This window comes from Rhipicephalus microplus, chromosome 4 (assembly GCF_043290135.1).
Source record: "Rhipicephalus microplus isolate Deutch F79 chromosome 4, USDA_Rmic, whole genome shotgun sequence".
Lineage (NCBI taxonomy): Eukaryota > Metazoa > Arthropoda > Arachnida > Ixodida > Ixodidae > Rhipicephalus > Rhipicephalus microplus.
This window is the reverse complement of record NC_134703.1, coordinates 76,792,884-76,820,512: the sequence shown is the minus strand read 5'-3', so window position 1 is coordinate 76,820,512 and position 27,629 is coordinate 76,792,884. Positions and strand designations below refer to the sequence as shown.

The 27,629-nt window shown below is 48.3% G+C and overlaps 1 protein-coding gene across 3 annotated transcripts in view; it reads right to left on the bottom strand.

Moving 5' to 3' along the window:
* The window catches only part of Polr2H (DNA-directed RNA polymerases I, II, and III subunit Rpb8), a 145,408-nt gene that overhangs the window by 35,773 nt on the left and 82,006 nt on the right, over window positions 1–27,629 (bottom strand). For all 3 annotated transcript variants that reach the window (XR_012894923.1, XM_037423185.2, XM_075892976.1), the window contains one exon: window positions 3,159–3,333. Coding sequence is in view for 2 of the 3 variants with exons in the window: in XM_037423185.2 (XP_037279082.1) it covers window positions 3,159–3,333 (175 nt within the window). In the remaining variant the exon portion in view is untranslated. The remainder of the gene's footprint in view (window positions 1–3,158; window positions 3,334–27,629) is intronic.

The following is a 27,629-nucleotide window of genomic DNA, read 5'->3' as shown; positions in this document are numbered from 1 at the left end:
GTGACAGTGACAGCCAGAGTGTATCCTTCCCGCTAAGACCCGAAGGAGTAGAGGAAGCCCAACTTCAAGGGGACGTCACTGGTAGCGCATAGCAGTTTGCGTGTAAAAAAGTGTGCCGGCTAATGCAGGCAAAAACAGAAACGCAGTCACGAACGGTACACTTTCAACAAACGTGATAGACAAAACGACAGCGCAGTGGCACAAGCGGGTGTGAGACGAGACGTCAGCTCAGGAGAGACTAAAAAAAAAAGTACAACACGTATACAAGGACGACCCGTGTCCAGACGGGAATAAGCGTAAAAAAAAAGGAAAGAAACAGAACGCTTTACTCTTAACAAGACATCCACAAGCGCAAACGTGTACTTCGTCTTTTAGTAGTAGTATAGCAATGGCTGTCCATTAAAGAGACCACTTACACCTAGTCCTGGTCGTTGATCGATAACTTCACGTGTCGTTTTCTCTGAAAGGAAAGAGCAACGAAAAGAAAAGAAAACACACTCACGTTCGTTGGGGGCATAGCTTGTGGAGAGACGTGCGACTTACCCAGACCGACTGATATACCACCAGCTGTGTTCACACAAGTCATACGCAAGTGGGAACCCAGGGTGGTACACTGCCGGGCAGGGCCAACTAGGCGTCCCGTACAACCGAAGCTACCCCATCGATGCTCCTCTTGTGCGCTACGTTTGTTATCAGGTCGTGTGTTTGCCTTTGATTTGTTTTGTTTGAAAGCAACGTTTAATGGTGAATGTAGAAAGTCCCTCGCAAAGGCGTCGCCATGCCACCTTCTGTGTTATTTTCCTAAGACAAGCTATTTTCCTCTCAGCCACAGGGCCAACCAGTAACGAGAAGGCCCTGAACTTGCCGTAGCTCCCAATTTTCCTTTCCCCACCACCTGCCAAATATATTACATTCGTACCTTCCAATATGAATTCGCACCTGCTAATGTGAATTTATACCGACTAATAGGAATCTATAATTTTTTGGCGTTTTGCGGAATAATAAGAGACACTTTAGCTGACATACTATTTCTTGAAATATTACTGTTTCAAGTACGTCTCAAATAAGTCTAACAAAAGCGCGGAAATATTGAGCGGTATATCCGACGTTCAACTGGCTTCTTTTTCCACCAACATTCTCACCTTAGGGTGGATTCGTACCGAAAGATGAGCTAAATGGCAATTCAAGCGACGAATTTAGACTGACTCGTGATTTTGACTGAATTGCACTAACAACACCACGGTCACGGTGGCCAGTTGTTTAAAGAATATATAATGAACTACTGCGCTATCCATACAAACGAGAATCGAAAACGTATATGAAGTCAGCAGGACACTTAGGTTTTTCTGAAGAGGCTGGTCGATGAAAGTGGCAGCCTCACGTCGACTTAGTTTGACGTCCCTGAGCAAGAGAGCATATCTAAAACAGCCACGACGGCTTTGCCGCAGCACACAAATGGCCAGGAAACGCTACGGCGACAAATACCATTTAAAGCTGTTACTGCGCAGCGAGTGGGCTACTTTTGCGTTTTGCGGAATAAGAGACACTAGGTATTGGTATTCTTCGACGGCGGTATTCCACAGAGAGAGAAAGGCGGGGGGGGGGGGGGGGGACCTTCTTATGATTTAGAGGGAACTGAAAGTGTATTGCAGCAATGCACATGTTCTCCTTTCAGTAGGTAACTTTACTATGAGGAAAGAATGGCTGACTTCTACTATAGGCAGAGCCTACACAGGTTCTCAAAAACGCAGTGTGCTTGGCGTGTAAATTAAGTACACGTGAGCAAGCGTCATCACAAAGCGTTAGGTGAAACTGGTGGGATAGCTTTAACGAATGGCCGCCACATTTATTACTATTATTATTATTATTATTACTTCGTCTCCCCAGATTAGTAAAGCATTCTTCGTTTCCCAGAAACACCGTTCTCAGTTCTTATCCGGAAGACTGACAATCAGTAAATAGGCAAAATTAATGTTGGCGCTTTAGTTCCGGCATATATATGGCGCAAACGTGTGCACCAAATTTACAATGACGCACTGCAGATTATCAGTAATCGTCGCATTAACAAAGCGTGGCCGCCATAATTCAGATGAGCATGCCTTGCGGAAAAGCCAGCTGTGATTTTCTTCCCGAAGAGTTTCACATAGTGAGGTGATAGTAGAGCGAACTTAAACGAATATACCGAGAGAGAAGCGACAAATTTTGCTCGGCATATAAAAGTCGGTCAATGAATCGGCTAGTACGAATAAATTCTATTCAAATACTTTTTGTGCCGTCATTTTTAAATCACGCAGAGAGGAGAGAAACCAAAATCAAGAGTTTCATTGTTTTTTCTTAGATTTCGGTTCCCGACTTCACGGATTTCAATGTGTACTTTTCGCATTTTGTAGCTCGACAAAATTTTCTCGACCTTCGCATGTTAACTCTACGGCACACCGTCAGAAGACAGCGTATTTCATTTTTACCGATTAGGCACTACGTCGGCACGGCCAGACGTCGTCAAAGTCTATGACGTCCCGTCGAGTGTGGTGCGGTATCTTCAAGGTGGCGTCGACAGCCACATTTTCTCTTTCAGGGCGCTTTCTCGTTTACTAAGAAGACTTCTAGCCGCGGGCGCGGTAATCTCAATTGCTGGACGTTTCAGCAGCCAAAATCAAGGTATACGATTACGAGAGACGACGTAGTGGAGCACTGCGGAAGTTTTTAGCGCCTGAATCGAAGTACACCGGCGTTTCGCCTCCATCGCAATACTGCCGCCACCACGGGGATTCGATCCCACGACCTTCGGATCAGCAGTCCATTACTATAACCACAAGACTATAGCGTGGTCAGCAAGCGTAATTTTTTTTTGTTTTTTTTGGCATTGTGACACACTGATTTACTAATACGAGAAATGTCGTTTTTTCTCTTCAGTGTCCCCTATAATTTGAAAGAAATAGCGCTCTGTCTTCTCAGTCTATTCTTTCCTGTGTTCGTTTTTTCGCCTAGCGCTACACAAATTTCTTTCAAATGTTTCACCAACAAGCCCACATCGCCACTCTTGTCCCCTCTAAGTTCGCGCCGCTATCACCTCACAGTGCAGAGGCCGACTACACTTCCAACGTTATACCGAGGCTCTCTCCGTATAGGGCAACACCTTCCACCTGAAACGTACTCACAGCCTCGTGGTCTCGCCCGTGATGTCGTCCCCTTCGATGCGGTAGATCTTGCCGTACATGACGCACTCGAAGCTGTCCGCGCGGGAAGGGCCCGTGTCGGCCGGGTTGTACTCGCCGTCGTCCGGGTAGCCGTCCTCGCGCAAAGTGGTCGCGATCACCAGCCGGAACTTGTCACCTGCGCGAAGTCAATCAATCAATCAATCAATCAGTTTATTATCATGTCATAAAGGATGTTTTAGGGAATAAAATATACAGAAGAGGCTCCCAAAGTACAAGACTGCAACGGGACCCTCGGTGATCATTACAAATAATAAAAGCACAAGCAGCTGTTAGAATCGTAGAAGCAAAAATATATAAAGCAGAATGAAAACAAAAAGGCATGGAATCAAAAAACAAATAATACAGCATAAAACAACACAAACAAGATGATAGATCAACTATTTAACAGGTACTCTTTTAATGAGTTTTTAAATGAAAATAAAGAAACTGCATTTTAGTCGTTTCTTTATGACGATCACCACTCGGAAACGTTGGTAAGCAAAATCACTGACAATGAGAAAAGAAAGGACAACTGGTACTCTCTCTCCCTCTCTATAGCGGGCCCGTAGGTCGCTATAGCTGCGGACTTATTTTATGCTTTTTTTTTCTACCTCGCTCTCTCTTAGAAGTCAGGTCCGTCTTGTAACAAAAACGGTAGGCGGACGAAATCAAGCCCGAGTTTGAAGAAGTACACGCTGTAGTTTTCAAGCGCTTATCACAAAGCGAGAAAGAACGAGAGAGAGGGAGAGAGAAAACGGGGGGGGGGGGGGAAAGGCGCACGGGATGAATTTTTATTTTTATTGTGCGCGTGTCCAAGTGATGGAGGATGCCAGGAATATTATGAATTATTACTAAAAAATGTTAATCACGCCAGATGATGAGCACGGCGTGCATTATTATTTACTTTGGCACTGGGGCCCTCGCATTACACTGTGGTAGCACTGGTGGGAATTGAACGAGCGTAACAACAAAATAGGAAGCATAGTGGTGTACACAATACGAGAAGTTTTACACACAGATTACGAAAGCGGCGCGGAGAGGCGAGGGAAATGTTTCGAGCATTACGTACTACGTAGAAATGCGGAGCCTCTGGTTGACTGCATTCCTCCGTTCGGTATGGTATCCACCTCGACAGTGTATACTTCGAAAAGGCTTCACGAAAGCGCAAAATCATAGCAAGCAAAGCCACAAGCGTAAGAAGTATGTAGAGCCGACTTACGTCCTCCATGCGAACAACTTCAATAACAAAATTTAAAGAAATAAACAGAAAAACAAACAGAGAAAGTTCTAGGCGTGCCATTAAGCTCTGCCGTGCTTTCAGTGACGTGGCTTTAAGTGCTGCTTAAAAACTCTACAGAACATCGAAAGGCAACGACAGAGCATGATGCGACCGAAAGTCAAGGTGTTAATGTAGCTTAGACTTTGTCACGGCGAAAGCAACATTTATCACCGACAGCAAAGGGCACGCACAATGACGTGGCGAAAGAAATTAGGCTGGGCGCAAAGTTTAGGAACAGTTTACACGTGTAAAACAAACACCAAATACAAGGAAGAAAAAAATGCCTAAATACCGACCACCACGAGCTTGGTTCATCTATTAACCCTTCCCACCACCTCCACAGACACTCGGTTCACTCGTTCATTCATTTAAAGGCACCGCTGCATGCCCGAACGAACAAGCGTGCGTGCGTGAGCTCGTACTGTGCCCGCCCGCCTAGCAACGCCCGGCAATGGGACAATGGGGGCGGTGCTCCTCCTCCCATCCCTGGTTCGCATTATCAGCACTGCTTCCTTTGACCAGGGCAGTCCAAGGCACATGCCCGCACACAAACACGACAACATGCGCTTCACGGACGCCGGGAATCGCTTCCGGGGCCGACGGAAAACAAGCGTCGGGAGATTGGCGGCTGCGGAGGCGGCAGACTTTGGTAAGACAGCGGCCGCGTGGCCAGCTCGCCCAACGTGGGAACGCGCGGGGAACGGCCCCCCTTTGGCGGGATGACGCCGAATGGACGCGTCGCTTATCGCGGCCGACATATCGTGCACCTCCGCCGGGGTTGCATCGAACAGCGTGGACTACAGCCACAGCTGGCCGAGACAGGCAGTGGCCTATAGCCAAGGGGTAGCACACCGGGCCCGAGCTCCCCTCACCCCAAATTAGGTTTTTTTTTTCGCCACACGTAATACAAACCGAAAAATAAATGTTGTAAGTAGATTTCCCCTCCCCCCGAAAAAAAAGGGAAAGAAAACGCGTGTTTAAAATCGACGTAGCTTTCATTATGCTTACTCAATGCGTGAGCAGCAAGCTGGAAAAAGAACGAAAATTAAGAGAGCCTGTATGCAGAGAGATCTAGGCTACGGTTGTATAAAAGTGTGCATCGAATACGATAGCAAGTCCACCAAGACAATGATATCACGGAGGCCTCAAAACTAGTTGGCTGGTGACGTGCCACTGCACCAGCTAAAACAACTAGAAGAAGAAACAATCGAAGCAGCTCCATTTCCATCCGCCTCTGATTACCCTTAACCCGACATTGACTCGGTGGGAGAGTCGCAGAAGGTGTAAGCACAGCGCCCTGCTCTCTTTTACATATAGCAATTATAGCACAGAATACTTACACCAGTGATAATAAAACTGGTTGCATTTGTCATGTATAGTTCATTATTCTTGCTTTGTTCCCGTCTTAATCCCTACTTTTGAACCTTTTCTTGTCTATTTTTTCCAGCAGTATTACCATCACATTATGAATTGATTGTATTGTTATAACTAATTAGCCTCGTTAGTCATTGCTCACAAATTCGCATCTTTTGCTGTAATATTTTTTTTTCATAATTTAACCACCTGTGTCGCCACAGGAGGTCCCCTGTCAGTTTCTCTGAAACTTCGGGACCTGCTTCCGTACCATTCTAACCACGTAACGGAGCTGAAATATGGAATAAACATGACTTGGACTTACTACTGATAGGATACCACACGATCATGGGCTCTGTTACACTGCACGGAATATAAATGTCTTTCATTAAAAAAAACGGGGTGAAGATCGGAACGCTTGCGTGAAAAGGGGAGCTACTTATAGGTCGCTCGTGCACACGTGCGTCTCACACGGACGTGTTTTCTTGCGTTCTTATACGCTGCTACTCAGACGGATTAGGCTCGTCGAAACCTTCTTCTCTAACACGACCAGCTATAGTCGCACGCCACTCAAAGTGCCCGAGAAGAGATGTGTCTCATGCACATCTATCCTCACAAGTGCTTCCAGCACGTGATACGCAAGGACAGGCTCGTATCGGCAGTGTGACAATACCTGGTGTCACATACAAAAAAAAGAAAAAGAAACAAAAAAGGGGGGGGAAAGCGAGAAGGCTGGCATGGGGGCACACCTACCGAGATGGCAGAATTGCGGCGGGCCAGATAACGCGGCCTCGACGGCACGAGACGAGCGTGTTCCGTTATAGGGTGCGACAGAAAATATATATATACGAAACGAATCACTGCGCGATTCCGAGAAGTATAGGTGTTGCAGTCAGCGTACCCTGTAGAGCACGCTTCACTCGATCCACGCTCGCTTCCTACATTGCCCTTTCTGACTAACCCGGATTTCAAGCACTTATACGTCGCCCCGTATAGTTCCTATTCTGAGAACGCAGCGAAAGAAACATTGTAGGCCTACAGGCAGAGGCAATAGTAACTGAACCTCCTTCCGCCATCTTGCGCGAAAGAGCCTGAAAGCATTAACAAACCTCAAAGTAGAGTGCGACATGCGAAACACAATAAGAGCGTAATGGTTGCTCACGAATAATGAGCGGTGGCCGGGGGGGGGGGGGGGGGGGCATTGGGGACCGGCCGCGCATTCAAAGAACAAGCCTCCGAGAGGATCACTGTTGCACGCCACTAAATTAACATTAAGAACATTAAGAAACTTCAAATGCGAATGCACTGCTATATCAACGCTCAAACGAAGGCACGTACAATTAAGCGCTCCACGAAGACGCATATACACTTAGTTCACACTCACGAGTGATTCAGTAGATAGCTTAATAACCATACCATAGGAACCAGGGCCCGTATTCACAACGCTTTGCGTTCGGGTACCACGAAAACTCAGTAGGGAGTTTCCGTGGTACAACCTAGAGATTCTAGCTGCCCCGCAAACTAAGATGCACGGAAACTACACATAGCCTCGACACTAGCACTTCGCGGGCTTCGGGGGCGGCGATCGCCGCACGCCATTTCGGTTTTTCTGCGGGCAGGCCGCAAACGCGAACGGCAGCTCACGTACGACGCATGCGCAGTGGCAGCGTCCGCACCGCAAGGGCTCGTGGTGCGCTATTCTAAAACTCCCTAGTGTTAAAGACAAAGCTAGCGTACACAGCACGTTCACGCGAATACGGGCCCGGCAACAGATGCAAGCGAGGCTGAGCGATACCAAACCCAAAGGGAAGCGAGCCCCGGCGAAGCCGTCGCGGGGTCCGCTGCAAGATCCACGATGATGGAGGCGGGCGTATTCCAGATGGAACAGCTCTCGCGGCACGTGTCACAGCCACACAAAGCCAGCGGGAGTGAGCGGCCTCGGCCGTCGGGGCCGCAGCTTTAGGCATCTTTCGAAACGCTTATCACCGACGCGTCGATTGGCCGTGGGCAAAGACAATAGGTGGCAAAGCGCGCCAATGAAGCCGATAGGCTGCTGCTGGCCCGCTGCTGCCCACCCCTCCCCCCCTTCCTCGTTTCGCCGTACATCGCTGGCAGCGGCTCATGTCGGAGCAAAGTTCCCAACGGTTTTCACGCGCCGATGCGATGACGAATCCCATGATCGCGCCCTATAGCTTCCGCCCAAGCCGTGAAAGACTCAATAATCCCGGACAACAGACAATAATGCCCGTTAATGAGCGTTCTCAATCGAGAGCACGCTACGCGTCGCGTCACTGCCGCGTGAGTCAATGCTATCCTCGAATATCGGCGCATATCAGCACGTGACCTCGGCACAAAAAATCTAGGCGTAGCGACGATTTTACGGCTATCTCAAAGCACAGGAATCAGATACGTCGTGCTGTCGACTATAGGTGGGCATTTTGAATTATCCACAAAAGTTATCAATTATCCAAAGTCAAAAAGACTTTGAACAAGTGATAAATTTTGGCAGCGAAACCATTTGCGGCATTACTGTACCATAAGAAATCGACTAAATGCGTTGGTGAGAAAAATAAAAGCACGATGACGATGACTATGCCGCAACATAGAATTATATCCTTCTGACTTTTCAAGTGGAAGATACCGGGGCCCCAACGATAACTGTGAAACGCATCTACGTCGATTAATGTACCGTGTCCGAGCAATGAATAATGTTTAATTAAACACCGATCCTTGCCGTTATTAGGCTAACGAGCCGGGTTTGTAAACTCGAACTTCTCCCTCATCGGAGCAGTCTCTCGAAATTCTAAATGCAGCTCGCAAGGAAAGCCGATGGTCAGAGGGCCCATAGTCTATCTCTATCTGCAGTGTCCAACGTCAATTCCACGGCATGTCCCGCGAATCTCACGAAGGAAAGCACGCCCATCTAATCTGGACGGGCGCTGCCTGTGCGCGAAACTCGGGGCGGTTCGGGGCGTGAGCGAAGTCTTTCCGCAACAGCTGGCCAACAACAGTGTGTGTAAACTTGGAGAGGTCAGACGACGGGACTTCGCGGGGAGAAACGCGAGCTGTGTACCTCGTCCTTACGTGATCGCTAGCGACAGAACACAAAGTAAACGAAACAGAGGGCACGGCATGCACGCGACGCTGGTAATTTCACTGCGCGACTCACAGACAGCCCCGCCTGCGTTTCAAAGGAGACTCGTTGTCACAGTAATAACATGCATGCAATGTTGCGGCGAATAGGTAAACAAGGACGTGCACCTCCGTATGAAAGGATCCTAGTAACAACCGACATTGCGCATGCACTTCGCGCGAAATTCTAAACGTGAAAGAAAAAATTGTCACGCGAAAGTAAAAACACACGTGCTCAGCGAAGACTGCGGGGAGAAGCGCAACAAACTAAAAGGCTAACACACCAGGCCAGGGGTCTCTAACACGCAGTTCGCGGGTTACATGCAGCCCACGACCTGAACATCACTAGCCTCTTTTTACATTATTATTGGCAGTATGATAGTAAGCTACCCAGTGATTCGCCTCAAGCACTTGTTTAGTGAGACACCCTAAGCGGTCACCGTGGGTTAAAACTTGACCGTGAAAGAAAAAGACTATTTCAGAATCAGCGTCCTCATTTCGGTCATTCAGGAGATCAGTGTCGATGCCTTTCTCGAATTCCGACGCGAAACCCCCTTCAGTGAAAGGCATCCTTTTAAACCAAAGGCATCCTTTTAAATGACAACGTTAGGTGACGTATAGTGTTTAAAGTATACCCCCCCCCCCCTCTCTCACCGCTCCGCTCCTAACTTCACTCGATCCTTTTGGCAGGCTAATTTCTCGACGGCGGTCCGCTATAGCTGGGCCACTGCTCTCGACTAACACGCACTAGGCCAGGAATGATTTCCACCACAGCATTCCAAACATATTGCCAATCTCTCGAGCGACCAACATCAATGACTCGCAATTCTGTTGTTCGATTTTTGCCGGAAAACGCGCTCATCGTTAGAGACATTTCCAGTAACCCTCTCCCGATTGTCCGGGCCGTCATTTATACAGCCTCACAAACACGATCGTCTTGCGTGCCGCGCAATTCAGAGCTGCTCCCCCACGAGATGCTCGCCTCATTCAAAGTTAGCACAGCGCACGGTACTTTTAGCGGCCTCCTCTACCTGACGGGATATTGCGGGAACCAATAAGCATACGCCCTTCCTTTCTTTCTTTCTCGTTGTGTTCTGATGCCCCCTAAATGCGTTGTTCAGCCGTGCTCCACTAAACTCAATACACCCATCGCGACTAAATACATTTTTTTTTTTTCTATACAGAATCCTCGTTACTGGTTGCTTAAGGCCTGACCACACGAACGAATCGTAGTGTGTCAATGCGAGGTCTTTTTTTTTTTTTATGACGCGACGCCCACCCTCTCCCTATAAAGAGCGAGGGCACGCAGTTTCGCATCTCTACAGGGTGGGGGCACGATGGCGCGTGAAGAAAGCTCGCGCTGACACGCTGCGACGCATACGTGTGGTCGAGCCTTGAGCTTTAAAACTCGGCCCTCATGGCATTTTCTTGGCCGTGAACGCGGACTCTCTCGGGGCAAGCTGGCAACACCACTTAAATTTTGCGTCGGGATACAACACAACGCATAGACGCGCCGTAGCGCTAAAGCTACTAGTTGGCGCCGTAACGTGAAGAGAACTCGGTCATCGAGATCTGAATACGCGACCCCGCTGTAAGCTGGGCGACCGTGGCCCCTGGTGTGCAAGTAACTGCGAGGAAGGACATCCACGCGAAGAAGGAAGAAGCGGGGGAGGGAATGCACATGGAAGTAGACGTCGATTGCATTCGTTACAGCTGAAACAGCAGTGCAAAGCGAACTCTCTTTTCACTGCCCCACCACTCGAACGGGGCTCTCCAGACGGCGTTGAATTCACGGTGCCCAGGCCGGCCTGCCTGCCTCGTTATCTAGGTGCATAGCCTGGAAGACAATGGCTGGGCCGCCGCACATGCGGGGCCCCTCGGTGAGAGACAAAGGCGCGACATGTGGCGCCAAATGAAGTGCTCCGTGCCGGCCGGATATGCGAAGTCAAGCACAGCGCTCGCTTATGAGGCAGGGTCAAAAAAAAAAAACGAGGAAAAGAACCTGGCTGATGTCGGTCGCAAGTTGATTACGCCTAGTGTGGACAAGTAGGGAATCACCGTCAATGTCACGGTGAATGCCGATTTCGAGAAATAGAGAGCTTAGACCAAGAGAACCGCGGCGTGGCATTTTGTCTGTAGCACGTGACAGTGACGCGTTGGGAGGGGGGAGAAGAAACGAGAGAGCGGGCGAATGAAAAAAAAAAAACTAAGTACAGCAACGATGTGTGTACATGGCCTGCGGCAGACAGGCGACCGGCAAGCAGCGACATACCCAGTATACACAGCCGCAGTGGCTGATTGTTTAAACGAACTCATATTTCTCACAGTAAACGTTATCTGACCGTCGCTGACACCAACGTCCCACTCACAAAGGAGGCCAACCGTTCAAACGAGACAATATGAGACTGAGTTTCCAGCGTTCGAAGCCGTAATAAGGGCATTTTTCCCGAGGCTTTGCGGAAGTGCTTCACTTCTAACCTCCCTGGCATGAGAGGAAAAGGTCTCGTATTTGCGACAGACATTGCGTACACGCGACTGTGAACAACAATACAGAGGAAACGAGATTGTTGGTTACATGTGGTTCCCACTTTACGGCCACCGTACTCCGGAATCACAGATGACCGAAGAGGCGCTGCCAAATGTGTGATGCAAATACGAGCAATGAACGGCGCCTTACTTGTGCGCCAACATCTCCTTAAGTATCATATAAATAAAAAAAGACGTACGTCTCACCAGCACAAGGTTGTCATGCAGGTCAGTACTTCTAGTAAGACTCAATGAAACTTTATAATAATAAGACTCCGTGGAATAAGTTATACACTGTCGCTCACAAAACGGTTCAACATAGCAAAGGAGAATAAAAAAAAATCTGTCCGTACGCAGCTAATGTACAACTTGGTAGAATGTCGAAATACAGTTGATCAACCAAGCGCCTGTTGATTGGCTGCACGCTAGACTTCTTTAAGTACCCTTAACAGACAACATACGAAAACCTAACCTTTCGTTCCTTTCATTAATGCTGACCAACCAAATGTGCGTGCGTGCGCGATGAATGGCGCTCGGCGGCCTATACAGCGGTCTCCAACGTCTCCTCAATCTATAAGACAGTCAACGCACAAAGCGCAGAACGAGTGCCTGCTCAACAAGTCCGAGTTCTTGCGCGCGGACGCTATACAACCGACCAGCGAGCGACCACCACTTCTCGGCCTGAGAGTGGAAACAAACGGCCATGCAAAGCATAGCGAACTCGCGGTGAAACACAGCGACGAAGGGGCATCTAACGGCCATTACTGCGTTATTTATGCGAGTTTTCGAGTCGAGCCCTGCTCCATGTAAGCGGGCATATACGCGAGCCATGCCGGCGATTGGCTCAATTACTCGTAGATAAAGCTTGTTAGCACGAACAATGACGATCATGGCGCGAGCGCTTATCGCCCACAGCGATCGGGGACATCGCGACAGACGCCCTGTTCTGCCCTCCACTATCTTTAGTTTGCATTCCGACCACGCATATACAGAGCGTATCCAGCGGCCTTCATGCGGCAGGAACTGCAGGATGCATTGCGCTTAATCACGCTGCTTAGCCTTCGCGAAAAAAAAAACACCAAGCGAAGTTGGCACAGTCCACGCAAGTTGATAACAGGAATTCACGTGACAACAAAGTGCGCCATTTTGTAGTGCGGTCAGCATGTTAAACTGCGCTACGGCAGATGCGATCGAGATATATAGAGCGAAGATGATTTCACTATGCGGATTCGTAAAACAAGATGGCGCATTGGTCGACGTCATTTAGATGCGCCGCGCATGTTTACGATAAGCTTGGTGGGTGGGTTATATGCTCGGTTGGTGGGTGTTAGGTGTCGTATAGATTCACCTAATACATGCACGCTTTATTTTGAATCCTCCCATGGCTTTGTGGGCGAAAAAGTCACCGCCCATGCGCTCCGTACAAATCGTTGGCCAGCGAAAGCTGAAACATGCGGCCCCAGTGTTTAGCAGTGGGTTCGACCCGACGCTCGACAGAAGCATTTCACAATTGCCTTTGGACAAATATCATATCACAGAGTCACACATTGGCAACTGGCACCAGTGAAAACAATTCACGAGTGAGTACGCAGAACAATACTTATTCAGGCCCCGCCGTGGTGGTCTAGTGGCTAAGGTACTCGGCTGCTGGCCCGCAGGTCGCGGGCTCGAATCCCGGCTGCGGCGGCTGCATTTCCGATGGAGGCGGAAATGCCCCGCCGCGGTGGTCTAGTGGCTAAGGTACTCGGCTGCTGACCCGCAGGTCGCGGGATCAAATCCCGGCTGTGGCGGCTGCATTTCCGATGGAGGCGGAAATGTCGTAGGCCCGTGTGCTCAGATTTGGGTGCACGTTAAAGAACCCCAGGTGGTCAAAATTTCCGGAGCCCTCCACTACGGCGTCTCTCACAATCATATGGTGGTTTTGGGACGTTAAACCCCACATATCAATCAAAATATTTATTCAGAACAAACCAGCAGGATGAAACGTGAGACTTTCCGAGGCCTGATTTAGCGCTACTTAGAAGGCTGCCGCATCATCGGTACACAGTAGCCGCCGGCACTCGACCTCCCGGGCCTGTTCTTGTGCCTGGACTGCAGCATCGGTCCGGCGACCACGAGCTCTCCCACGTTTCCGCTGTTGGCGTTCTTTACTAGAGTTGTCCGTGGCTTACCCACGTGGAAGGACTCGGTTGAAACTGATGCACGCGTCCCCGGCGCCACGGCAGCGGCTAGATGGACGACGTCACTCACAGCGCAGCCAATGGCGAGCGCACTTGGGTACGACGCTGAGAATGACGTAACTTATCGCACAGCGAATGGAGACCACTTGTGACAACGGTCCGAACGGTTTTTTTTTTTCGTTTCTCCTAGCCATATACAGCTTTCGCTGCAAAACACACACACACACACACACACACACACACACACACACACACACACACACACACACACACACACACACACACACACACACACACACACACCCCGCTGGTGCACGAAACAAGGAATAACAGTATACCATTGATGCGATAAAGTTTACTTTCCAAATTCAGCGCGGTCGCCGTCATAAAGTGAAAAGCAATCAGGTGCCCAAAGGAGAGTAAAATTGGCACAACACATTACGTATATGTCGACATTGTTCACATTAACAAACATAGATAGGCAAGGCATAGTACACGTGTCTGCGGCTCATGTCCACTACAGTTATACACAAGTCATAAAGTTAGGGGTACGGTGCATGCGTATACTGTACATTGCACATACGCAGACATTGCACACTTTGCCTCTCAAACTCAGTTGACTCTAGAACAAACTATTACATCGGTGTGCCTGTACATTGCGTGCTCCACACAGCTACCTCAGTATATTCGCTCTGGCGAGGAGCATATACAGTGAGCTCTAATAAAGCACAAAGAATGTTCCTGGCGACGAAATCATCGCAGAGTATGTAGATGATCAGTATATGACGTAACTCAGGGGCACCGTACGATGACCGTGAGATATGCTGTGGAAAACAAGAAACGCTCAGAACATAAGCGGCCATGACGACGTCGAAACAAAACCAGGTGTTCTTTCAAGCCAATAGTGGAAAAAAAAATGTTTCGCGGCTATACCTGTACACGCGCAGGAACCGTAGTTTTACAGAATACGAGTTCACCGACCGACAAGGACAAAAAGGGGAAGAACACTCATGCCTCGCTCGTGTGGCACTCCATACCGAGCAGGAAAAAAAAAAAGAAGGATGAAAGAGGAAAGGGGGGGGGGGTTCTTTTTCCCAGATAATGGCACATGATTGACATGTTCTCAAATTGTCATGAGGCGAACGACACGGGAAAATTGTTCTCTAGGACAAAAAAATACCGCAGAAGGAATGTGTCGCTTGCAGCTTTATCAGCTACATTTGCGTCGAAAATAGCATCGTTTTGTTTTTTGCCTCGCTCTTCTTTATAGAGACGATTCCCGAAGCGCTGTCGTTTCATTTCCTACGACAAAACCTTGACGACCAGATGTTACATCTACAGTTCCCCGGATAACGATATGGCGCGTAATCTGTCCAGTACCATCGGAACATGAATCTCAAAAAAAAAAAATCATTAGAAGTTATAACTCAGGTGATCCTCCCGTAAAAACCACTACACCGACGACTTCAGAAATCGGGAACAATGTTTCAGGGTTTACGTCCTATATAAAAGCTACACTAACGTACCAATAAGTGTCCACAAAATGTAATTTCATTGTTTTGAATTTTAACACGCACGCAAGCAGGCACGTATACATGCGCTCACTTTACCGTATGACGCGAATATTTAAGCGTTGTTTTATACGGACAGAAAGTGAAACGTAACTATAGAAGTGCACTTAAAGTGGCTTGCCGTATATAGAACATACAATGAAGATCATATTAGCTGTTATCTTTTCAATATAACTTCCGACACGTCTTTATCATGCAGACACAAATGACGCCGTCCAGCCTTAAGCTAAAAGACGGCAGATACAAGCAAGATAACAATAGGACATGCGCAATCACAGTACATGCCCACTCAATGGAATCCTTCCAGAGGGCAAGGTCATAACATGCCGGACATGCATGATATGGCCTGATAGCATGCTGGGTGACCTTTCATGTCCACTCATGTTGAAGGCCGAAACACTGCCGAGCTCGCATAAGCTTACGTGCGTGGTCATTCCAAAAACACTTCACCGGCGTTGCTTCTATTGCTTCCGCTAATAAAATCGACACGGTGATCACGCGTATTTAACATCGCTGTAAGCAGCATTGATGTACACAAAATAAAAACGCCAGCAGAAACAGATCACGTTTATTAGTGAGTTCGTAACCTTACCACGCATGAAATCGTCGTAACCACCGCTGCATCTGGACACAAGCTTAACGTGCAGCCGGTTAAGTTTGAACGGTCAACGATAGGGTACCCGAATCGACGCTGTTCGATGCGCCCTCTGTCTCATGATTTAAGTAGCACACATATTTGAAGTGACGCGTACAGTTGTAGACTCCGCACACGTACATAATGATACAATCATACTTCCTGTAAATGTAAAATCTCCCCGTCCTATCCCGGCAGTTTAAGTAGAATAAGAAGAAACTACCGAAGACAGCTTCTCCCCAAAAATCTTCATGCTGAGGAGAAGCCACCTTTCACGAACCGCTAAATGAGCTCGCATACACCGATTTCACTTCATTTAGATTTCGGATTTTTTATTGATGCGAATACAAGAACGTTACATGTGTTTAGTATACAAAAGGAGGTCCCAAAGTCGGACACTGTGTCAGGACCTTCTGTCAGGGGCAAATAGTGGTAAAACAGTGTTTGAGGCAATAACATAAGCAAAAATCCAAAGTATAAATTAAACACGCTTGCAGCAGAACATTAAATAAATGTACAAAATCAAAACAAAATATACACCATAAAACAAAATGAGAAAGATTCACATATATATGCCCGTTTTTTTTTTCTTCTGATTGGGGGGGGGGGGGGGGACAGCAGATGGCGAAGAGGCATCGCAGGTCTGTGCAAAACCTCTATACCCACGCCGAACCAAAGCACAGTCAGGGAAAATTGAAATACGAACAGGTTAGACTTGGTTGAAGTGCGCTCTTTCACTTTTGTTTCTGCCAGCACGTGTAACGTCAGCACGATTTCTTCGAAAATAGTATCTACGCTGAGCATGTTGGTCGTCCACGCTGGAAACCACGGTCTGATTTCGGCTTTCACACTCACTGTAAGGTCTGAACAACCTCTGGCAACCATATCAATAACGGTGCGAGATAGCGATGACCAGTTGTACCGCTAGTGAAACCCGTTCTACTTCGTAGTTCCCTGTGCCTGCTTCACTCGCCCACAACCGTACACACGACGCGTGTCTGGCTATGAAGACAAAAAAAAAAATGGCGCCGAGCCATGAACGTTCCCTACAATATCGGACGGTTTCTTCTCGCCTAATCTTCGCTCCGCCCATCGCAACGGCAAAACAAACTGATTTTCCCAACACGAAAACGGGAATCGTATAGTGAGTGTACCACGCTCACTCGGAACGTGCGTCGCTGTTCGGGCCACGCCGTTAGGCCATTTGGTTAATCGAGTTCTTGCACAGCGCACGGCGTTACTAAGGCACCCGACCGGCGGCGCTTTTCCAAACATGGGGTTACCGCGAGCGCGCTATAGCTAAGTTAGAACGCGGCCAATAGCGTGCCGCAGAAGTGTGGTTGTGCAGGGTTTGACTGTACTACAGAAACATGAATTTATTTACCCGTATATATGCGACGCCACGGTTATGTATCAATCTCTAGGTTAGAGTTACGTACATCGCGTAATTGGTTGCAGTTGCCTTTAGTAGTTCCATCTTACGAAAACACCAGTTACCCGAGACGGAAAGATGTGGAGGGGAGGGGGGGAGCGGAAAAATCAAATTTCCTTTCGCTTTCGCTATACGGACAGGAAAAGGAAAAAGACAGTGGTCGGCTTTTCGAAGTATAGAAACGTCATTTCCATAATTATCAATCCCGCAGCCATGCTTTACCATACCAAAGTGGTCTCGCATATGCGCTAAAATATCTCAAGGAAAATTAAATCCAGTACGTAACAGTTCAAAAGCGAGACTTTTGCCCCGCCGCGGTGGTCTAGTGGCTAAGGTACTCGGCTGCTGACCCGCAGGGCGCGGGTTCGAATCCCGGCTGCGGCGGCTGCATTTCCGATGGAGGCGGAAATGTTGTAGGCCCGTGTGCTCAGATTTGGGTGCACGTTAAAGAACCCCAGGTGGTCTAAATTTCCGGAGCCCTCCACTACGGCGTCTCTCATAATCATAGTGTGGTTTTGGGACGTTAAACCCCACATATCAATCAAAAGCGAGACTTGCACGGCGTAGATATACATGTACGCAATGCGTGGCACAGGCTTGCAAACCAATCCAGAGCAGAACCAATAAGAAAGAACAATCCGCTTCCGAGACACCGTTCCGCACAACGACGGAAGACGACGATTGAGTACAGGTGATACTGCTCACCGACGTGGAAGCAGCAAAGGGCACCTACCCAGACGCGACACGTACGAGATATATGTCGAATGGTTGCTATATACGGGAGGGGGGGGGGGGTCACTAAGACGCGAGCAGCATTTTTAACAGCACACGGTTATGGATAAAGCGGGAAACAAAAAAAAGTGTGTGAGCGAGAGACAAGCCCATAAAACGAGGAAAACAGAGAGAGGAAAAAAAGAGAAAAACCACGCGAGTGGAGAGGGAAGTGGAAAGAGATGGCGCTTAGCACTGCGGCACACTGTGCGCGGTCGACACCGGTGATCTCGAGCCGAAGGAGAAGCGCCCATGGCGACGCCACAGTTCCGCCACACGCTATATACGCACTGTCATGCAAGAGGCGGACGTGCCGTTGCGACGGGAACCCGTACACATACGCATACAAGCAGCGTCGGACCCCTGGACACGGACTCGCACGGACGCGGTCGCCCGGGGAGACCGATGATCGGGGTGCGACGTGATCCCAATGCGCCGACATGCCGCCGCTGCCGTCCCCGGCCCTATAATCGACGCCAGCGTCGACAATGTCTTCGGTGTTCCGGGTGCATGCGTGCGTTTTTTTCTTTCGCTAAGAATTAAGGGAATGAATAAGCCTCGTACCGCACTGCCGAGGCATAACGCGCGGAGCTTCGACCAGCCAACAACGATGGCAGCGGCTAAACCGATTCCCTAGACATCACCGTCCCTCTCACACTCTGGCATCGACGCTTTCTCTCGCCCCGAACTATGTCAAGCCTTTGCCATTTAGAGCACAAACGGGTATTACATATTTATATTTCTTTTTCATTCACAACGCATCATCTTCGGCGAAACAAAAAAAAAAGTTTCTTCCCCTATGTGCAGAACAATCTTTTTTTCCCTCAACACTTTCGTGTTCTTATTCGCAATTGCACGCAGCTGCACAATTCTATGAGACTATTAGAATTTTGCACAAGCAATACATATAGACATCGCGCCGCTAGTCACGTTAGTAATGTCCGAGCAGGATATAAAAAAAAACAAACGATACGCTCTCTGCACTTGCTATGTTCAATGTAGCAGCCCTTGTTGACCAAAGTCACGACCATTCCATGTCCTCTTTGGTTGCGTTTCATAGCTGTATTCGTTTTGATTTCGCTGGTTTCCTCTATCGAACACCATTCAAAAGGATCGCAAGACGTTACTAATCGAGGGTCATCGACAGGGAGCAAAAGGCGGCCGTTCCTTCAGCGGCTTGGCGCTGGCAGTGGGGAGGTTGGTGGAGCAGCAGCAGCAGAAAACGTGGAAGCACGTAAGATCGCACATCGAAAAGGAATCTCCGAGAGAGTCAAGGCCGTTTGTTATCGGTATCGTCGCCATCCTAAAGGGTCGATCTGCACTTCAACCACGGAATGGAGCGGAACGAATCTCTCCCCACACCCCCCTTACGCGGCGGCGACCTCGCTGCTGTCATCCACCCATTGTTCTCAGCATTTGGGCCACTCGAGCACTGTGCTAGAGCGAGTACAAAAGAGAACAAAGAGAGAGAGGGGGGATAGGGCATACCGATAACAACGGAGGCGCAAAAAAAGAATGGCGGCAACGACGCTGTCTGTCGTGAAACCACTAGAGAAATAGAGAAGGGGGGGGGGGGAGAAAGAGCTTGGACTCCTCAAGAGAAAGACGTTCGATTGGGAAAAGTGTGTACGCTTTTCTTCTTATTCTTGGGGCGAGCAACAATGCAGGCGCCGCTGAAGATGATTAAACACGACGACGGGCACCTGTGCAGTCTGCAGTTCGACTTGACGCCAACCGCTGAGAGGTTGTTTCTCTCCCTCTCGACAGACAAAGAATTTACGGGTCGGTGAGAACCACGCAAACAATAGAGCAACGAGATTATACGGGCAAACGAACAACGTCCGCATTCAATCGAGCCTGTACTTGGCACCGACATTGTATCTGGGACGAAGGCATCGTCCATTCTTCATTTATTTTCATTTTTTTTATCGATCTACCTCAACTTGAAATGTGCAGAAAATGGGGGGGGGAAACGAAAACAGTGAGAGAACGAAAACAGTGAGAGAACGGAAACTAAAAAAAGAGACGCCACACAACGGGAATATCAATAATAAATCAATGATAAACGCTCGATATGGGGTAATAACGTCGGCAGCACTCCGTTACTAAAATTATTATTATTATTATTATTATTATTATTATTATTATTATTATTATTATTATTATTATTGCTGTTGTTGTTGTTGTTGTTGTTGTGTTTTACGTGCCAAAACCATATGATTACGATATGATATGTTTGCGAAGTACGCCATTGTGGGGGGCTCTAGAAATTTCAACCTCCACGTTCGCCATAATTAAGACCACGGACATCTATAGCGCTTCGCTTACACCGCAATGCAGCCGCCACGGCCGTGATTCCAACCCGCGACCTGCATCTCAGCAGCCGAGAAGCGCGATTCCTATAGATCACCGCAGCGGGTTACAAATTTTAATTAACGCTGTACGTTCGGTAGCCGCCCACTCACGCGCTCCTTTGACAACGGGGAATTGTATAATCGCCAAAAGATGTATGCAGGCAGACAAGGCCGAGAAAGAGCGCTGAACAAATGCCACCCATTTCCTTCCAATATAAAACGAGAGAGAGAGAGAGAGAGAGAGAGAACATCGCGAGGGGTAAAACGAGAGATAAAGTGGGGCAGCTTCTGCGGCTTCTGATTTCTCCTGCGGATTCGTTCCCCATGAGGTCAGAGAGACCACGTAATCTCTGTCCGGCGCGTGGAGAGTGTGAAATATCGATGTCACAGATTTCAAGAGAAAAAGGAAGTATACGGGCCACCGCGCATTGTCTCTCGCGTCGCGAAACAGGGGCGCAGCCGTAATCATGCAATGTCGGTAGATAAGCGGGAAAACAAAAAAAAAAACGCTTTCCTTCCATGCCTGCCGAGCCAGCGTGCGTCGACAGCGACAAGAAAAGATCTGTGTCACTTGCGATCCCGACACTCGGTGCTTGCTGGCACTCAAGACGTCCCCTCCTTTCGCCAAAGGACGAACGAAGCTATATAAGAGTGGGTGGCAAAGGGACACTAAACAGCAAGACTATTTTTCCCCGTACTAGTAAAGTACAATTTCACAATCCCAAAAACAGTGCTCTTACCACGATACCACGCTTGGAAAGCGAGAAAGCTCGCCTGGAGACGCCACCTTGAAATTCCCGCACAGAACTCCGTGACGTCATCAATTTTTTAAAGGCGTCTACTAGGTCCTACGTAGCTCGTAGTCGGTAAAAGTAATGTACATTGTCACCTGTGGGTGCCATATACCTAGCGTACGAAGTATGAGAAAATTTCATCGAGCCAGTGTCGCGAAAGAACGAAAAAAATGCATTTTGAAAGTCGGTAGCTAGCACACCAGACACGAAGATTTCGGAGCGCAATTTTAAAAAGAGTGACACTTCAACCTTGATTTTCTCCGCTAATAACGAACTTACGATAACGAGACTTGTGACATTTGACTTCGCAGAGTGTAGTTTCTCAATCTAACCCAAGTCAACGTGTCACTTTCTGTTTAGTGTCCCTTTAAACAGTAAATGTCCGGACGAAAAAAAAAAAAGTCGTAGTTAAGTATACCGCCAGTGGAAAGTATATCGCGACGTTCACACGGCGCCAATATAATGAAAATATTGCGCACGCTTCACACAGTTCAAAGTAGCTTCGCCCATGCTGGACGGAAGTGAAAACCAACGCAGCCAAAAAGCACGCAAAACGGAAGCGACTCCTTCCGCACGAAAAAAGCACCCCACCAACTACTGTTCAGTTTATATATCTGTTATAAAGCGGCACAGTGCTGGAAGTATACTGCAGTAAGTAAAGAATGCCCACGTAGTAGCATCCAAAGGTATGGCGAATCCAAGACGGGACAAAGCGAAAGGCACACCACACACAGCGCTGCGCAGGCGTGCTACGTGTCTCGAGTAGTACCCTCTTGAATTCGCCTTACTTTTTGGCGCTATGGATTACCGACAAGCTCGCCACGAAACCTCAGTTTATGCAGTAGACCAAAACTTGATTTCCCAACTTAGCGGAGCGAGTAGACACCAGCATTAACCGGGAGGGGGAAAAGGTAGGGATGGCCGTGGCAGGTATAATCTCGACCGAACACTTGCCGGGACATACTTTCTTACTAGTGTGACGCTGAAAACATTCATAAACAGGGCGCGTGTGTGCTTGAGCCGATCTGTCTTCTGAAGTGGACTTGTCTTCCAAAAGGCTGCAACTGCAAGAAGTCCATTTGTCGAAGCGTCGGCTTCGACAAATGAACTTGGGTACGTGTCACGCCTTCCATCTTTCCGTTTCTGTCTTATTTTTTTCTCTGTTTTTTTTCTTTTGACCTATCCGCCATGACTAGCTCGAGCGACGGGCGTTCTGCGTGCCCGCTCAGCCAATCAGCGCCCGTTGAAAGTGATCGATTCATACCAGAGCGCTTAGTACAGGTAGTTAATCAGCGATGCTGACGTAGACTAAGCTGGCTAAGCAGCGAAGCTGAAACGTGTGGTCGCGCACTCTTTATCACTGTGTCGATCCCGACGACTCTGTAATGTAGCAGCCCCTATTTTTCCTTCTCTATATTGCGCGGACAGTGAGGGTAGAGTAATTTGCCCAATTTCCACGACACAACACGCGCTGGAATTTTTCGCCCACATATAGGACAAACGACCTTCGGTTTCGCCTATAGCCAAATACAGCTCCGCTGTAAGAGACCCAAGTTCTATAAAGTTTCTACAACGCCATCCTGAAGACCAGACTCCGCGCAGTGAAAAAGAGCTGGAAGGGTCACCATCAAACGCCGTCCGAAACTCGCCTCTGGATGAAAAATCAATTTCCCTTAAATAAAGCTGTATCTCCATCTCTATCTCTAAACCTTGAGGCCACATAGCGATCCCGCAACGTGCCGCTTACGTCACCTCTAGTCTGCTCTGCACGGAAAGAACCTCTCATTCTCCCTCGCTCTCCAGCAAACTACCTCCCCTCCCCCTCCTATCTACTCTTTGGACTTCACCCACAAGACACTTCGAGACCGGACAATGCAATCTAATCAGCGCCCCACACCAACGGTCGAGATATCGGCCCCGCTGCCGGTCGCACGTCTTTTCCATGGGCCCCGCGGCCGAACTGCGTGCCCGACGCGGCGGCACGCGAGACGACGCGAGTGCGCAGCCACGGAAGTTTCGCGCGCAGAATAAAGTTTCGGCGAGCAAGCTATCTTATCACTCGCAAGAGCGGCAATAAGCCTAAACACGCCCCCCAACAATGCTGCCTCCCACTGCATGGGGAAAAAAATAATGGGACAAACAGCACGCCATGATAGCGAATCACATGCAATAATAATCCAAGATGATCGTCAAAACTATGATTGATTGATTTGTGGGGTTTAACGTCCCAAAACCACCATATGATTATGAGAGACGCCGTAGTGGAAGGCTCCGGGAATTTCGACCACCTGGGGTTCTTTAACGTGCACCCAAATCTGAGTACACGGGCCTACAACATTTCCGCCTCCATCGGAAATGCAGCCGCCGCAGCCGGGATTCGAACCGATCGTCAAAACTATGCATTCCTGGATATGTACAAGGACAAAGCCCAGTTGTACGAAACGCCCCAAGCACGAACATAACGCTCTAAACCACAGAGAGAGAGCGATAGAAATGCAAGATAAAGACAACGAGGTTAACCAGATATCTCCAGTCGGCTACCTTTTTGGGAAAGAGAATACGGGTAGCCAATGGGATAAGAGTACACCGCTAACGAAAGAGGGTATTAAAGACGGGAACCCCGTGCCGTTCAAGCTCAAGCGTCGGGGCGTTTCCAAATGATGACCACAAATACATCGAGGAATCAAGCGAATAGCGTGGAACTCTCTGCGGATGCGCGAGGCTCGAACAGCATTCGAGTTGAGCGTCCGGCACGCTATTTTCTGATTCAGCTGTGAGCTGGCTCCGAAACCTCCTCCAAAGGCTTTGCGTCAAGTACATGGAAGCGAAGGTTCTCGGCCAAGGCCAAACTTACCCGATTTCTGAGCAACGTTATATGGATAAATAAATGATCGTATCGGCTACCACGTTTGCCCAACTATAATAACGCATGGAACAAAGATTGGTAAAAAACTGCACTTTTTTTAAAATATATAATCGATCATCGATTTGAGAGCCCGTAGGCCTAACGCGGCTGATGACTCGCACATGGCTGCCGAAGGCCTGTAATGTGGATGTGGGCTCACGGACAATGGTTACCAGCGGTATTTACAAACATTAAAGGACACTTGCACAAAAGACAAATGTCTGCATAAACTTTGAATAATTGTTCGTTGTGGTTCGCCCTTTATGGCTGTCACGGCACTACTAGCACGATACGCAGTGTTTGTAAGACTTACTCAAAAGTACGTGCCTCCGCGTGACCCGAACCAGCACACGCAAAAGGCTTTGTGGCCTAAACATTTTGGCGATCAGAAACATTTTGGCGATTGTATGAAGCTGTGACCCGCATGTCATTTACTGCATTTCGCAACGGCTTTGTAATATAAGGTGTGAATACATTTTTGTATAAAATTGACTGCCATTGCTTCCCAAGGAAAGTGTTTTACATTGTATGAAGCCGGAAGCCTGTCTGTAAACAAAGTTGCGGTAGTGAAGCCGAAGCGTCTTGTTTCTTGCTTTTAATGTTTTTAAACTCTTCAACTGCGACTTTAGCCAGTGTATCAGTTTTTACTTCGCCTTGTATTTCGTGATATGCTTGTGCGAACGACTGTTTCTGATGTGCACATATTGGTTCGTGCACAAATGTTTCGAATGCCTGCAACTATTTGCGCTGTTTTTGTTTCCTCTAAATAGTGACAATTGTTTTTCTTAAAATTGCACAGTGTTGTTGCGTATGCTGACATGTAGGGGTGGCGAAGCTCGTCAAGCAGTCGTTAATGACTGTTTTTGTCTTGCCATCCTCCGTTTTTTTCCCTGTAAAAAACTGGAATAAATTTATTGATTGATTGATTGATTGATTGATTGAAACAGCTTATTACCGTTCCATGCAAGTGTACCACGATCCGAAAACGTAATATGCCAGCCTGCGCAAGCATACAGATCGATGCGCACTGTAACGCGATGAGATGAAAACGTTCCGAAGGCTGTGCGGTATTGCCATACTTACCGTACTCTGAAGGAACCGTGATATAACACACTAAAACAGAATTTCAGTGTGTACTGTAATCCAGTATAGGAAAAGGGTTTTGCAGAACACTGGGTCGCCGACAGATAGTATCGATATCCTGTGACGTTTTTGAAAACCACGATTGTCGATACATTTCTTCATTTTCGCCGAGTGTGCAGGACGAAAAAAAGAAAGAGAAAAAGATTAACGAGGAAACACATTGGGAACTACTCCACACCAGAAGAGAACTAAAATACACTCGCCTTACTAATAAAGAACCCTGCGCTTCACACGTTTATACCACCACCAGATGGCCCCACCTATCTGGCCGGTCACGTCTGTGGCTACAGTAGCCCGTTACGTTAACGCAAGAAGCCTTCGGGCAAACCGAAATTCTCTATTAAACGAAGTGAGCAATATCGCTAAACCCAGTGCGCTGAAAACGTTCACGTTGCATTGCTCCTCCTAGCTCAGCACAATTCCAGCCGATGCAAGCGCGCTCTCGATAACAAATTCATCTTCGCATTATGCGAAGAGTCGTATAATACGAGTTTTCAAAATACACGGCGGCGAGAAGCTGATAAGAGCGGGACATGTACACATGTGAGCTGCATTGACACGGTTTCGGTGTCGGTTTTTTCTTGATCGTCTCCGCTGTATACACCATATATAATGTAAGCTGTGCACTGTGTTCACCACCCATGCAGGGAGAACAGCACGCGACCGAGACAAGAAAAGGGCGGGAGGGGGGCGCAATCAGGAGGCAATAATCTGAAATTATCGACGACAGATCCTTGAAGCATGCAACGATAGGGGCGTATGCACGCAGCGGCCTCTATTCCCTCGCTCGCCGCAGTCGACTGCCGATTTCGAAACGACTACAATGCCCCCGTCTCCCTTGCCAGCGCCGATAAAAGATCGTCAATTACAAAGCTTCATTATAACCGCGATACACACTTTTTTCGGGAAATGACGTAATTATTCTCACCATGGGGTAAGTTGCAAACTGCATTTATCGCCAAAGATTGAGCGCAATTATTTCGCCGTCATCGGCGGCGACATGGGAATGCAGAGACGTCATGTGATAATTGTCGGTGCCCACTAGGACAATGATTCTATTGATAGGCGCTCCTCCGAATTAGAACGAAGGGGGAAGGAGGCAGAAACTCAAACTCCCCGTGCATATCTGTAACACAGTGCGTAGCAATATTTACTCTAGGAGACCTCAGAACATGTAGTGTCCTACTCTGCTTTTGCGCCAACCTTTATAGTTACTTGAGCGAACTGACCTGCTTTCTTTTTTTAGTTGACTTTTACGGCCACTGTAGGCGCTTCACTGTACCAACCAAGTGATGCTCTTTGGGGGGATCTCCGTCTGGCATATTTTTTATTTGTTACATTGTAACGCCCTCCCTCCCCCTTCCTTCCTTCCTTTTACACACACACACACACACACACACACACACACACACACACACACACACACACACACACACACACACACACACACACACACACAAACATGAGGAAGGAAGCGTTATGATTTCCGAGGCTGGTCTCAGGCAGCAAATAATACACGACGCCGCGCCACCGACCAACGGCAACGATGAATAAAGCAAACGCGCGGATAGAGGGAAGCATGCGAAGTGACGCACGCGAAATGCAAAGCCCCCGCAACCCGCTACCACAGACGTCACTGTCCATCTATGGGAGGAAGAAAACAGCGACCCAGGGCACTGATTCGCCCTTGGCGACGCTGTAACGGTCGCTGAAACAGCTACACTCAGTCGTATCATAGACGGCAATGCAAGAGAGAGAAAGAGAGAGATTCCACGCAGACATTGTAGCGAGTGGTCGAGGATAAACACCGGTACTGAAGCCTTAACAATAGTCGCCTCGTGAAACATAAAGCTATTTTCCCGTTCGTGTAGGCAGGACTCTGCTGCAACACGACACGATAATGGACCCCGGCAGAGAAAATGCGAAACACACTTAGAAGTGTGGCGGTTTGGGCTATAGATAGTCAAGCGCGAAAACAGAACGACGACAAAGGGACACCGAAACACACGTCAAGGCATACGCGGATTGAAAGAAGTCCGAACTTGGGTGGCTTGGTGCTCCGTACAGTGCCAGCAGAATGAATTAGCAAGAACAAAAAAATACAGCATCGTTGCCTCACATAAACCATACAAGGTTGGTACGACACTTTGAAAGACTTTCAAGTGCAGCATGCCAGTTGAAGACTCCGCGGCTGCCATAGAACGCACTTAGAGTTAGTGTACATGCTAGCCAAAGGTAGCATACATATACAGTAGCATTAAACGCGCTCTGCTCGCTACGCAACCTATGGGCAAGCGCCGCCGCACGTATATGCTCCCTGTATGGTTACTTCATATAATGGGAAGCTGTATACAGTAA